The sequence below is a fragment of the Mesoplodon densirostris genome, chromosome 4 (assembly GCF_025265405.1).
Source record: "Mesoplodon densirostris isolate mMesDen1 chromosome 4, mMesDen1 primary haplotype, whole genome shotgun sequence".
Classification (NCBI taxonomy): Eukaryota; Metazoa; Chordata; class Mammalia; order Artiodactyla; family Ziphiidae; genus Mesoplodon; species Mesoplodon densirostris.
Window position 1 is genome coordinate 129967805 of NC_082664.1, and position 13742 is coordinate 129981546.

General features: G+C 38.7%; 1 protein-coding gene across 2 annotated transcripts in view; it reads right to left on the minus strand.

Moving 5' to 3' along the window:
• The window catches only part of USP3 (ubiquitin specific peptidase 3), a 98978-nt gene that overhangs the window by 36036 nt on the left and 49200 nt on the right, over nucleotides 1-13742 (minus strand). For both annotated transcript variants that reach the window (XM_060097212.1, XM_060097211.1), the window contains 3 exons: nucleotides 12426-12508; nucleotides 10704-10817; nucleotides 8030-8143 (listed from right to left, as the gene is read on the minus strand). In XM_060097212.1, coding sequence (XP_059953195.1) covers nucleotides 8030-8143; nucleotides 10704-10817; nucleotides 12426-12508 — 311 coding nt within the window. The remainder of the gene's footprint in view (nucleotides 1-8029; nucleotides 8144-10703; nucleotides 10818-12425; nucleotides 12509-13742) is intronic.

The window sequence follows — 13742 nt, forward strand, 5'->3', positions numbered from 1 at the left end:
CCCCTGCATCGGCAGGCGGACTCTCAACCACTTGCGCCACCAGGGAGGCCCAAGACATTTTTTAAATAAATAAAAACTTTAAAACGCATTGACTCATAATTATGCTCTAGCCTAAAACTTTAATATATACAGCAACATATTCTGAGGTTACTTCTTACACTATATTCAGTCAGGAAATTCTATGGAATTCTTCTACTAATACAGATCAATGACAAGTGAACAGTAATGAAATCTGACAGAAAATTAAGCTGGTACAGTTGGAAGGTAACAGAGGTTTATGTAGATAAATCCAGCAATGATATCTAAAGTACATTCACAAAATTATGGATAGGAAAGACTACTGCCTACATTTTTACAGGCATGGAAGGTTCTCTTTAATCTTTGCTCTAAGTGGCAAGTTTTCTGGCCTGGTCTTGAGTCAAAACTTCTACCACTCTTCCAGGCAGTGGTTCCATAAACAAAATTTCTTTTAACCAGAGTCCCCCCGCTTTTCCTAAAACTTCTCCTGGAAATAAATTATGGAAATGATCTGCCTAATCAATGGAACTTAAATTGAAAGTCACTTTAGCATTTCACTGTAACTTTTTCTATACTATTTAGCAACTAAATATTAATATATATGTTCAAGTATTTCTTCTAAGACTCTTAAGAATAAAAATGTTAAAATTCACAGTCAAAAGTATTCAAAGTTGGTAGTTCCTTTATATATCTAAGGAGGTGCTTTAAACTTTTTCAACATAACATACATTTTTTTCGTGACTCAAAGGTAAGATCAGTATTTCAGGTCATATTTGAAATTCTATCACATATAAAAATATTTTATTCTCTCACCAAAATAACCTAATATCTAATCATTATTTTCTAAAATGGAACATGAAAACCAGTACCTTGTAGTTATGTCAATTTGCGTTTTCATCAAACACATCCGTCCCTTTTTAAAACAATCTGCCTAATGTACATTAATGAATATTTCCAACCATACCATGATTCTCTTGATTCTCTTTCCTTATATCAAAATACATTATTTTCTAATGTTCCCTTTACCATTAGAAACACATTTGTTGACCTACGTGAGATCAAGGAACACTCATTGTTTTATAAAGATAAGTTATGGGGATCTGTTTCAATTTGTGATCTTTACCAGATCACAAAAAGTCTATGTTTCTTCTAGGACTGGGACATTTTTTTGATTCTGACTAAAGAGACATTTACAATTCCATTTCTAAACATTTAAATAAAACCTTTCATTGATTTATCTGAAAATCTTAATAATTATTATTTAGTATATTAAATTCAACAGACTTAAGTTATCTTTTCAATTATTTCTCAATTATACAGTCTGGGCTTCAGAGTCTCCTCTGCAGTCAACTTAGGTTTCTTCTTTTTGGTAATCTTGTTAAAGGAAACACCCCTCACATTTGGGTGCAGTGTTTGTGTTCTATATACAAATTATTTCAGTGATGTCACCCAAACAGGTGTTTGTGAATTAGTGAGGAAATGAATTTATGACGAACCAACTGGTATCTCTGTGACAGATCAGAATTGAGAGAGAAAATAAGACAGAGTTTGAAAGCATGGTGGCTCCAATTTTAACACTGTTCCTATCTTCACTTGTTTGTGACCTTCGATGAGCATTACCTCTTTCTCCTAATGTCTACAGAAAATCTGTGTCATAAAGATGCTGTGAGAAATCATCCTTGGAGAGCACACTGCAAATACAAAAAGCCTAGAAGCTCATGAGGCATCCCTTTTGAATGAGGGGGCAGAGAAGGACAGACACTGCTGAGGCACAATGTATAGGAACACAGAGCAACTGTCTCTTCACAACAAGTTTTGATACAAGGAGGCAAGCCATATTTATTCGGATCTTAAGAACAAAGAAATGTTCCAATAAAGAATGATCAAGGAAAACATTACTCTGCACCTGCTTAAGTGAAAGGCAGACACTGCAGATAATAAAACAGACATCACATAATACAGGCACACACAAGCACTTGTGTGATGCTCCAACATGCGCAACTGTGACACATGCCTGTGCATTACTGACCATTCTCTGTGTTTTGGCAAGACCAAGTACATTATGTGTAAAATAGCAAAGACCAATACGGAAAAGGATATGCCTCTACAGAATCAAATTTTATCATGCTAGAACAAACTTCTTCTAAAATACCTAGGACACATTAGAATTTTAGATTCTGTTCATATTTAAAATAAGTTATTGTTTTGTCCAAATTATCTGCAAAACCAAAATCAGTTAAATTTAGCTATTCCTATCCAGTGTGAGGCACCAATCAAGGCCGAGTTTCTTCATGACAAAAATACCAGAAAATGAAAATGACAAAAATGATGTTTTGTTTACAAACACATGCACAAAAATACAATAGCTAAATTCTTAGAACTAACTAATACCTGGTTTTATTGCACTTTGCTTTGTTGCGTTTTGCAGATACTGCCATTTTTACAAATTTCAAGTCTGTGGCAACCCTGCATCAAAGTAAGTCTGTTGGTTCCCTTTTCCAACATTTGTTCACTTTGTGTCTCTGTATCACATTTTGGTAATTCTCGCAATACTTTAAACTTTTCCATTATTGTTATTATTTGTTAATGTGATCTATGATCAGTGATCTTTGATGTTACTACTGTAATAGTTTTAGGGTGCCACAAACCATATAAGGCAGCAGACATAATAAATGTTGTGTGTGTTCTGACTGCTCCACCGACAGGCTGTTCCTGCCTCTCTCCCTCTCTCGGGCCTCTCTATTCCCTGAGACACAACAATATTGAAATTTGTCCAATTAATAACCCTCAATGGCCTCTCAGTGTTTAAGTGACAAGAAGAGTCGCATGTCTCTCACTTTAAATTAAAAGCTGAAAGGATTAAGCTGGGACTTCCCTGGTGGTCCAGTGGTTAAGAATCTGCCTTCCAATGCAGGGGACATGGGTTTGGTCCCACATGCCATGGGGCAACTAAGCCTGCGCGCTCTAGAGCCCGTGTGCCACAACTAGAGAGCCCGCGTGCTGCAACTACTGAGCCCACCCACCACAACTAGAGAGAAGCCTGCAGGCCACAATGAAGCTCCCATGTGCCGCAGCTAAGACCCGATGCAGCCTAAATAAATAAATATTTTAAAAAAACCAGAAACCTAAAAGGAATAAGTTTAGTGAGGAAGGCATGTCAAATGCCGAGACAGGCCAAAAGTTAGGCCTCTTGCACCAAACAGCCAAGTTGTGAAAGCAAAGGAAAAGTTCTTGAAGGAAAGTAAAAGTGCTGCCCCAGTGAAGACACGACTGATTCAAAAAAATGAAACCCTATTGCTGATATGAAGAAAGTTTTATCAGTCTGGATAGAAGATCAAACCAGCCACAACATTCCCTTCAGCCCAAGCTTAATTTAGAGCAAGGCACTAACTGTCCTCAATTCCATGAAGGCTGAGAGAAGTGAGGAAGCTGCAGAAGAGAAGTGTGAAGCTAGCAGAGGTTGGTTGGTGAGGCTTAAGGAAAGAAGACGTCTCCTTAACAGAAAAGTGCAAGGCAAAGCAGCAAGTGCTGATGTAGAACCAGCAGCAAGATATCCAGATCTTGCTAAGATCAGTAATGAAGGAAGCTAATAACAGATTAGCTTCCTTCACCAAATAAAAGATTTTCAGTGTAGATAAAACAGCCTTATACTGGAAGAAGATGCCATCTAGGACTTTCCTAGCTAGAGAGGAGAAGTCAACGCCTGGCTTCGCAGGACAGGATGCCTCTCTTGTTAGGGGCTAATGCAGCTGGTGACTTTAAATTGAAGCATGCTCATTTATCATTCTGAAAATCCTAGGACCCTTAAGAATAATGCTAAATCTACTCTGCCTGTGTTCTATAAATGGAACAACAAAGCCTGGATGGCAGCATATCTGTTTACAACATGGTTTACTGAATATTTTAAGCCCACTGTTGAGAGCCACTGCCCAGAAAAGATTTATTACTGCTCATGGACAACACACCTGGTCACCCAAGAGCTCTGATGGAGACATACAATGAGATGAATGTTGTTTTCATGCCTGCTAACACAACATCCATTCTGCAGCCCATGGATCAAGGAGTCATTTTGACTTTCAAGTCTTATTCTTTAAGAAATACATTTTGTAAGGCTGTAGCTGCCACAGATAGTGATTCCTCTGATGGATCTGAGCAAAGCAAACTGAAAACCTTCAGAAAGGATTCCCCATTCTAGATGCCATTAAGAACATCATTCGTGATTCACGGGAAGAGGTCAAAATATCAACATTAACAGGAGTTTGGATGAAGCAGATTCCAAACCTCATGGATGACTCTGAAAAAAGTTGAGCACTATTTGGAACAGCTTTATTTCTCTATCTGCTAATTTACTGCAGTGGTCTGGAACCAAACCCAAACATTACTGAGGTATGCCTATATTGTTTAAATATAAAATATAAACAGCTTGGTGTTTTTTTAAAGTCCTCTATTTACAGACACCCAAAAAAGATTATTATTAAATTAAATAGGTCTTTTCAAGTGATATTTTATTATCTACAAAGATCTTTTATATTTTCTACAAAGCGAAGCAGAAGACCTAGCAAATTCAAGGAAGATTTTTCAGTCATTTCTCCATCATTTTTAAACATTTAAGAAAACTACAGAAAACTGTTTTGGGAAGTCAATGAAGATATATTAAATTAAGTTTTACATGAAAGTAGAAATCGCACGTAAGTGACACGATGAATCAAGGGAATAAATACTATGACCTGATATGAATTATCAAGAGACTTTCCTGGAGAGTGTTAGCATTAAGCTGGATTCTAAAGAAAGAGATGTGACCACAGGCAAATACCATAGACAGGAAGCAGATGACAGACAAATATATGGAGGCAACAAGACAAAATCATATTAAGGAAAGCAAGGAGTAACAAAGGCTAGCAGAAAAGACTATCAAAATTACAAAAGCTAATTGTCTTTTGACCCAGCAATTCCTCTTTTAAATACCTGCATTATACGTATGAGATTACCCACTTCAGCACTATTTGGAACAGCAAAGAAGAAGAAATGTAACCTATGTAATCATTGGTAGGGGACTATTAAACAAATCATGATGCAACCTAAAATGACTGAGAAAGCTATTTATATACTAACATGAATCATCTCAAAGTAGAAAAACAAGATATGTTACCATTTATGTTAAAAATTATGCACATGCTTGTATGTATATACACACAGAATATCACTGAAAGGATACACAAAAATCTGTTAACTATGGTTGCTCCCGGAAAGCAAAATGAAAGGCTGGGGAATAGAGTAAAAGAAAAAAATTTTCATTGTATAACCTTTCTTTACCTTTTGAAATTTTGAACCATGTGTATTTTTGTCTATTTTAAAAAATACACTTTAAGGTATTTTTATGAAAAAAGAAAGGACAGGAAAAGCTGGGCATACTAGGAAGCCATAAGAAGTGTGGTAAGTAGATATATGTATGCTGAGAAGTTCAAACTCAGGAACAGTTTCCCTGCTGAGTGACTGGCTTTTGGTTTGGGTGGGAAAAGAGAAAGAATAGCTCTGATGATTTCTATGTCCAAAGCTGTTGATTACATTTAGGGTACTTTTTTTCTGCATTTATTTAACAAATGAAAGTTGTTCCTACTTCTACATGCATGATTGTATTTCAGGCTCCTCACTTTTTTCCCCTTTGGCCATGCCGCGCAGCTTACGGGATCTCAGTTCCCCGACCAGTGATTGACCCCAGGCCACAGCAGTGAAAGCCCGGGATCCTAATCACTAGGGCACCAGGGAACTCCCCAGGCTCCTCTTATTTTGTTCCAAGGTATCACACTCCCTAGATACTGTCATATGTTAATCAAGGAAAATGGGCTTTCTAAACTTTAAAAAATTTTACTTTGGGATTATAAATACAAACATAATTCAAGACCCATTGCATTTCCACTTCGGCACGTTATAAGAACTTTTACCCTGTACACATAATAGGAGTAACAATTATGAGAAGAAAACCCTACCTCACACCTGGGTGTTGTGCAGTGACCCTGTACTAAAACTTTATCCATGATATAATCTCAAGATCTATAGCTAACCAAGAGAAAATTATTCTCTGATTACATGAAAGTGAGGAACAATCTGAATTACTACAGAACGAAGAGAAAGCCCTGCTAAGAACACACAGACATCCTATCCTGATCAGTCATTAACGAAATCTAAGAGTTCATATGTAATAGGAATCACTCCGGAAATGCCATCCGAATTTCTCAACCTGGTTACCTATTCCAAAAGTTCTTTCCCTTCATTGGTAGGAAATAGAATGAGTAAAATTAAGCAGCTAAAAACTAAATCATGCTCACAGATGGGCTAAAGAAACTAGAAAGAGCAGAGATACGGGCAGATTTAGATGAAAAGTAGAATTCTATTAAATGAAGAGGGAACTGAGTCACCATGGGAACCAAGTAGAAGAGTATAAAGGTGGTTGGTGGGCCTCACTGGGGCATGCAGACAAATACTGTTAACACATCTATCGCTGACCAACACCACGAAACCTGGGTTCTAATTCTGGTCCCAACACCTACTAGATGTATAAAACTGAACAAACTACTCTCCTCTGTCTCAGTTCCGTCTTCTTTCAGATGGGGCTAACACTTCTTACCCTGATGGGAATTTTGTTGTGTTTCTTAATGAAGATCAGATATAAAATACCTAAAGTGCTCGACACATAATAGACATTCAACAAATGGAAGCAATTTTTATATAATAACCAAACACAAAGATTCAATCCCCATCAAGAGTCTAAGTAGGTGATAATTAGAAATTTTATATCAAGTCCAGATGTGATTAGCAGTAACAATCATTTCTACCTTTCCTATTTAGAGTCAGGAAATTCTAAAATTCTTACAAAATTATTCTCTCCTCAGGAGAGATTTAAATAACATGAAGTATAAAAGATTTCCTTCAAAACAAAGACCAGGGTTAACAATAGTCAATTATGTCTGATCCTCAAGGCTACACTCTTTGGCAAGGCAACAAATTATAGTCCTTTGAAGCTGTTACCCTTTAGACATTTCTCCATACTACCAATATATCTAAACCACTCTGAGACAGTAAAGCAAGATATACTGCTGAGTTTTACTAGAGCGTGCTGGTTTTAAAAAAGAAGGAGAGGGCTGTACATAAGGTGCCAGAATCATGACTAGTAGGAACCATGACGTGCTTCAGAAAGATAAAAGTCAGCAGAAGGTGGCGAAGGCTGCTGTCAGCACCCGTAGTGCTTCAGGTCTGTTGTTACCTACGGGGAGGACTAGCTTAGGAGACGAGGTAGATTTCTCTGACAGCAGGGCTGTTTCCCCACTCAAGCGAGACCAGATAAAGAACACTGGAGGGGTGGGATGGGGAGGGTGGGAGGGAGGGAGATGCATGAGGGAAGGGATGTGGGAACAGATGTATATGTATGACTGATTCACTTTGTTATAAAGCAGAAACTAAAAAAAAAAAAAAAGAAAAAAAGAACACTGGAAACGCTGTGACTCTATAAGCACATTAGGAGATGATGTGTTAATTGTGTTACCTTCTGGAAAGCGAATGAATCCCAATGGACTTAACTATAGTCTTGTAAGGTCTTCAGAACTCAGACCAGAACAGTGAATACGATACCATGGTTTTCTACTGATTACACTTGGATTTTTTTTTTTAGCTGAAATAACAGGACAGTGTATGATGATAATTACTCTGTATAAGATTTTGAAAAAAATCAAGGAAATTTTGTCCAGTATGTTTTCCTAGAGCATGTAAGTTATTTATAAGGGCTTTGTTTTTATAACAACAAAATGCCCTGCCTTTTGTTAAAGAGTTTTCTAAGGTCTCTCTATTACTTAAACACATTTGCCTAGTAGGATATATCCAACTTCTGCTCCTCTCCTTAAAAAACAAAACACTGGTTTCATTATTGAGAATACCACCACTCTGTTGGAAATTGTTTCAGGAACAGTGTAAAGACTAAAATTAATGTTTTAAATATCCTTCATTAAATAATACTTACCTAAAATTCGGCATAATCTTCCAAATAACATAAAATAAAGACTCTGGGCTAAATGCAGTCTGGCTACCTTGCCATAATGCACAGAGTGTCTTCCTAAACTCTTCCACCAAAGACCTAGAAAAGAGCAGGGGATGATGAGACCCTCAGCATTAGTAAGAGGCTGCTATTTCAATACACAATGCCAAACTGTCTAAACTCCACAAATAAAAAATGAAAACATAAGAAGAGTTTGGTCTCTTCTGAACTAAACCTGACAGCTAAGTACAGCATCTCAAAACCCATACAAATAGCAGTAATTACAGACAAAACTAGTTTTTTAACTATATGGTGAACTCTGAGTATGCCAAAGTACTGCCATACTTGTAAAATAAAGCAATGGATAAGTTACAAATCAAATTACCTAAGAATGTAATGTTTCAAAAAAAACCCGTAAAACAAGTAATAGAATCTCTTTCTCCATCTCTTGCCTTTCTCCTTCCTGCCCCTCTAGGAGCGCACTTCCCAGACCTCGCTGCATGACTGTTTGCTCCTCTCTGCCGCAGAGTTCATCTGGCCACAAAGCTTCAACACTCACCTCTATACCAATGACTCTCAAATCCAAATCTAAACTCCAGATTTTTCTCATGACCACTTTTATTCAGCTGTCTCCAGGTTCCAACAGGAATTTTCTACTGGACTCAGTGTGTCCTAAACCTGCTCTCCCTACTCTCCCTGTTGCCCCTCAGTCTCCAGTCGCCCCTTCTCTCACAGGAATACAACTTCCATTTTGTTCTTGGCACATGGGCTCCAGGAATAAAAAAAAATTTGAGTGTGCCCAACTTCTGACAAATTCCCTTAAAGAGAAAGAGTGGTCCTTCTTATTCACCCCTTCCTTCTGCCTTCCAGCTAGAATGAGGACGAAAAGGTGGTGCGCCAGCACCACTGTGCATGATGTGGATAAGAGTCTCACCCAGGGCTGGTGGGACAGAAAGCCAGAGGAGCCCAGTGATTGTGTGAAACAAACCTAGATGGATAACCTCCAACTTTTACGTGAGAAGATAAACCACGGATGTTTAAGTCACCGTTAGTTTTGGTCTTCTATGCATGTAGGTAAACTTATACACCTCCTCAACTTCAATGACTGTATGTGTCAATACAGCTACCATACTCGTGGATACCTGGTTGGTATCACAGAGAATCTCACTATCTTCTTTGTCAACCCTTGTTATCCAGTAGGTTCCTGAGATACAAATCATATTTTTTACTTCCTAGTACCTGAACCCTCATCCTATGTTTGAGGAACCCCACCTTAAGAGTCAAAGCCTGCCTCCTACTGTGGAACCTGAAAAGGCCAGGTACTTGCTCTCTCTCAGCCCCCGCCCACTCCCCCTTGAAGCCAGGACTCAGGTAGATGGCCTGGGTATGCCTATTTGAAGCTGGAACAGTGCCAGATTGTTTCTGGTGGCAAAGAGCACAGTCAGGAGTGCAGGGGCGGCAGTAACAGCAGCATCCACCCAGCACCCAACTCCAGCAGTGCTGGCAATGGGAACTTCGGCACAGCATGGACAGCGGTCCTAATGGGACACCCTCATGGATGCCTAGACTCCAGGCCTGATTTTCCCCCATCCAGTAATGGTAAGCTCACCAACAGACTTTCAATAAATTCCTTTTCTGCCTAAAATGGCCAGCAGCAATTTCTATAATTTGTAACTAAACCCTAAATGACACTAATGCATCAAGTACTACTAATTCTTCCCTTAACTTTTGTGCACATGTATTTTTTCCTCTTCATTTCATGGCTATTCCCTCTAACCAATTACTATAAAGTGAAAAGCCTCCTTGAATGCAGGCACGTTCCAGCTCATTATAAGCTGCTACCAAAGTAAACTCTTAAAACACCACTTCTAGTGATATCATTCCATCCCTGCTCCAATGCCTGGCTGCACTGCGTACTCCACACTACACACTATTCTAACACGGCCTATCCTATTCTCCCTCAGACATCTAGAACACTATCAGATTATAAGACGGCTTTTCAGAATGTGTGGGGATGGGGTGTGTGGGAGCAGGGATGGGCAGGCAGGGAAAACATTACATTAAAATACATACAGATGATAAATCGTAGCCCTATTTCAGTAATGTTAAGATATCCCTTATGGTCATGATAATATGATAAATCTTTCTGAACCCCAAAGAGAACATGGCTGCACTGAATTTGAATATATATTGGTTTGGTTCTCAATAATCACTTGTCAATTGTTTTCTCCTTCCATATCAACTAAAAATTGACTGTACTGCTCCATAATTAATTTGATAACTACAAATTAATTTAATTATCCAAGACAGGTTTACCTAACTCTATCAGACAAATCAATTCACAAAGACTAATGATATTCATGCCAGTCTATACCTAGAACTGTATTTTCTTCATAGATGCCAATTTTAGAATGCCCAAATCCACAGACTCAACAAGCAGAGTGCTATATTTTGTCCTGCCTACTAGGTAAATAGAAATGAAAGAATTCTAACAATTATTAAGATTGCTAGCTAGATACTTAAACACAATTGAGAGTTGTTTTGGTGGTTTTTTTTTTAAATGCATGTGCCTATTAACTCAGATAATGCAATGGAAATCACCAGTAAGAGTCATTTGTTCTGTAGCTCAAAGCCAGAAAGGACATATTCTTAGACTCACACGTTGTTGTCCCCCTGGCTCCTGGTATGGTACGTTCGCCTTCCTGCTGTCTTCCCATTCCTTAACTCCACAGCAGGCAGCTCTTTGAAATAACAGCAAAACTGCTCAATGTTACTATTTTAAAAGGAAGGGAAAAAAAACTATTAGTTTTTAAATGTACTAAGAAGTAAAGAAAGCACTATGAGACCTATACAGCATATGGATTTTGAAAATGTGATATTTCTATTTCTCATTAAAATGGTACTCAATGCAATCTCTTAACATTGCATTTCCTCATTAAGCTTACTCATTTACTCCAAGAAAACAATATAAGGGGGACTTGCCTGGTGGCACAGTGAGTAAGACTCTGCACTCCCAATGCAGGGGGCCCAGGTTCAATCTCTGGTCAGGGAACTAGATCCCACATGCAAGCTGCAACTAAGAGTTTGCATGCCACAACTTAGGAGCCCTGGAGCCACAACTAAGGAGCCCGCCTGCCGCAACTAAGCCCCAGCGCAACCGAATAAATAAATAAATATTTTTTTAAAAAGGGAATATAAGTAGATGACTTTGCAAAAATAAACAAAGACCTTAAAGCAAAATCTCTGTTCCAGAAATCCCCAATTCCCCCTTCCCATCTATAGATTGTCACCATTTCTTTCTTTTCAGGGTCTTTGTTCCCAAGTGTTCAATAATTTCCTCAAATAAAAGCCATGAAACCAACCATATTGTTTAAATACACTATACAGAGTAACAAGGAGAATTCGGTAGGGACTAGAATTTCTTCTTTGAGCAAGACAAGATAAGCTGAGAGCCAGTACCTTTAAGGAGAGATCACACATGGCTTCTGTTCCTTATTAGCAAGGTGGCCTTGGGAAAATAATTTACTGTGGTCTTTGATACCACATTAAAATCTAAAAGTATGCAACTTTCTAAATAATTTCTTCTGTATAACTTAGGTCAGCCTTGTTGTCTATTTTATTTTTCCTGCTCATCTTACTCTTTTTTTTTTTTTTTGGCCACGCAGCATGTGGGATCTTAGTTCCCTGACCAGGAATCAAACCCGAGCCCCCTGCAGTGGAAGCACAGAGTCAACCGCTGTACCGCCAGGGAAGTCCCTGCTCATCTTACATTTTGAAGATCTTCTAAACATCTGATCTTATGACCATACTTAAGACTCAACTAATGACTGAACTAAGTTATCTGAACAAGGTTCCTTATAGCCCAGGGGTCTGCAAACTATGGCCCACAGGACAAATCTGACCCTGGGCCAGTGAGGTTTTACATTTTTAAAGTGAGTTTTATATTTTTTAAAGAGTTGTTTAAAAGGGAGAGGGGTGTTGAAGGGAGGAGAAGATGCGTAAGAAAGCCTGGATGTGGCATGCAAAGATTAAAAATATTTATTTAATCTGGCCTTTTACAGAAGTTTGCTGACCTGTGCTCAAGCCTATTCAAGGAACAGGAACAGGAACTAAATAATAACAGCTAACAGTTATTTACTGCTAGGCACTGTTCTAAGCACTTTATGTAAATTATATAATATCTTCCCGACTACCCCGTGAGGTAGACTATTATCCCCGATTTCACTGATGAGAAAACTAAGGCACAGGGAACTGAGGTAACTTGCCCCAAGTTACTAGGCTAGAGTTAGTGGCAGAGACAGTATCTGAACCCAGAGCCTTTGCTCTTAACCATTCCACCAGAAACTAACGTCAGATACTTAAGTTCTGACTGTAACAGTACCTGAGTGACTGAAGGATGGCGTTCATGAAACACGTGTTCCCCAAATTCCGAAGGCCTGTAGCACAAATGGCAGTGGTGCTTCCCTGTGAAATGGAACAAGAGGTGGCCTTCAGTAATACCAAGGAGAAGGCCAACTGTTTCAACATCAAAGAAGAACAAAGGCCTATATCTGAAACTCTAGCAACAAGCCAGTTCGGAATTGATACTTTTCAGTCCAACAGATATTTCAAATTCTCTTTCTACTCTCTGTAAACGTGTCTGGATATTTTTAGAAGGCTGTTTCTGACCCTAGGATTGTTCTAAATGGAAGCTTATGAGGAAGTCACCATTAATAAGTACTGCGGAGTACACAATGCAAAAACCAGGAAGATCCTTAAAAGAAGTAAGTTTAAGACTTAATGCCGTCATAAGACTCTATTAAAGCTACTACAAATTGGAAAAAATATAAACATGCCAAGTATTTCTGTCCCCCAGCTTTTAACTCTAAGCCATGCAAATGACCAATACATGTTTTCCTAGCAATGGAATATCAATCTGAAAAAACTACCTGAACTTCCCTTAAAGACTAAGGCTTTGTTTTTTGATTAGCTGTACAAATGCACTGTGATGTCTGAATACTACACATGGTTAGTGAATCTACCCATCCAACCCAAAGCATCACTTTAGCTCTTTCTTCCACAAAATTGTAATACTTAATTAAGTGTGTGTCTAAACACAGCTAGCAGGACAGCAGAGAGGTAGATGCAGGACAAAATTACTGGTATATTTTACAATATTTAGTCATCTTTAAACTTTGTTACTCCATTAATGGCCATACATTTGGTAAGAGATAGGTATCAGAATGAGGAAGCATATTCTTTTATGGTGAAATTGTATTAATGAAGTCCTAAGGAAAAAACTTACCAAAACCTCAGACCCAAAGCATTTTATTTTTTTAAGATTTTTATTTTATTTATTTATTTTTTGGCTGTGTTGGGTCTTTGTTGCTACGTGCGGGCCTTCTCTAGTTGAGGTGCACGGGCTTCTCACTGCAGTGGCTTCTCTTGTTGCAGAGCATGGGCTCTAGGCGCACGGGCTTCAGTAGTTGTGGCACACAGGCTCAGTAGTTGTGGCTCACGGGCTCTAGAGCACAGGCTTGTAGTTGTGGCGCACGGGCTTAGTTGCTCCACCGCATGTGGGATCTTCCCCGACCAGGGCTCAAACCCGTGCCCCCTGCATTGGCAGGGGGATTCTTAACCACTGTGCCACCAGGGAAGCCCCAGACCCATAGAATTTGCACTAGGGACCTTTAACAGAAGGAAGCAAGGATCTTTGGGA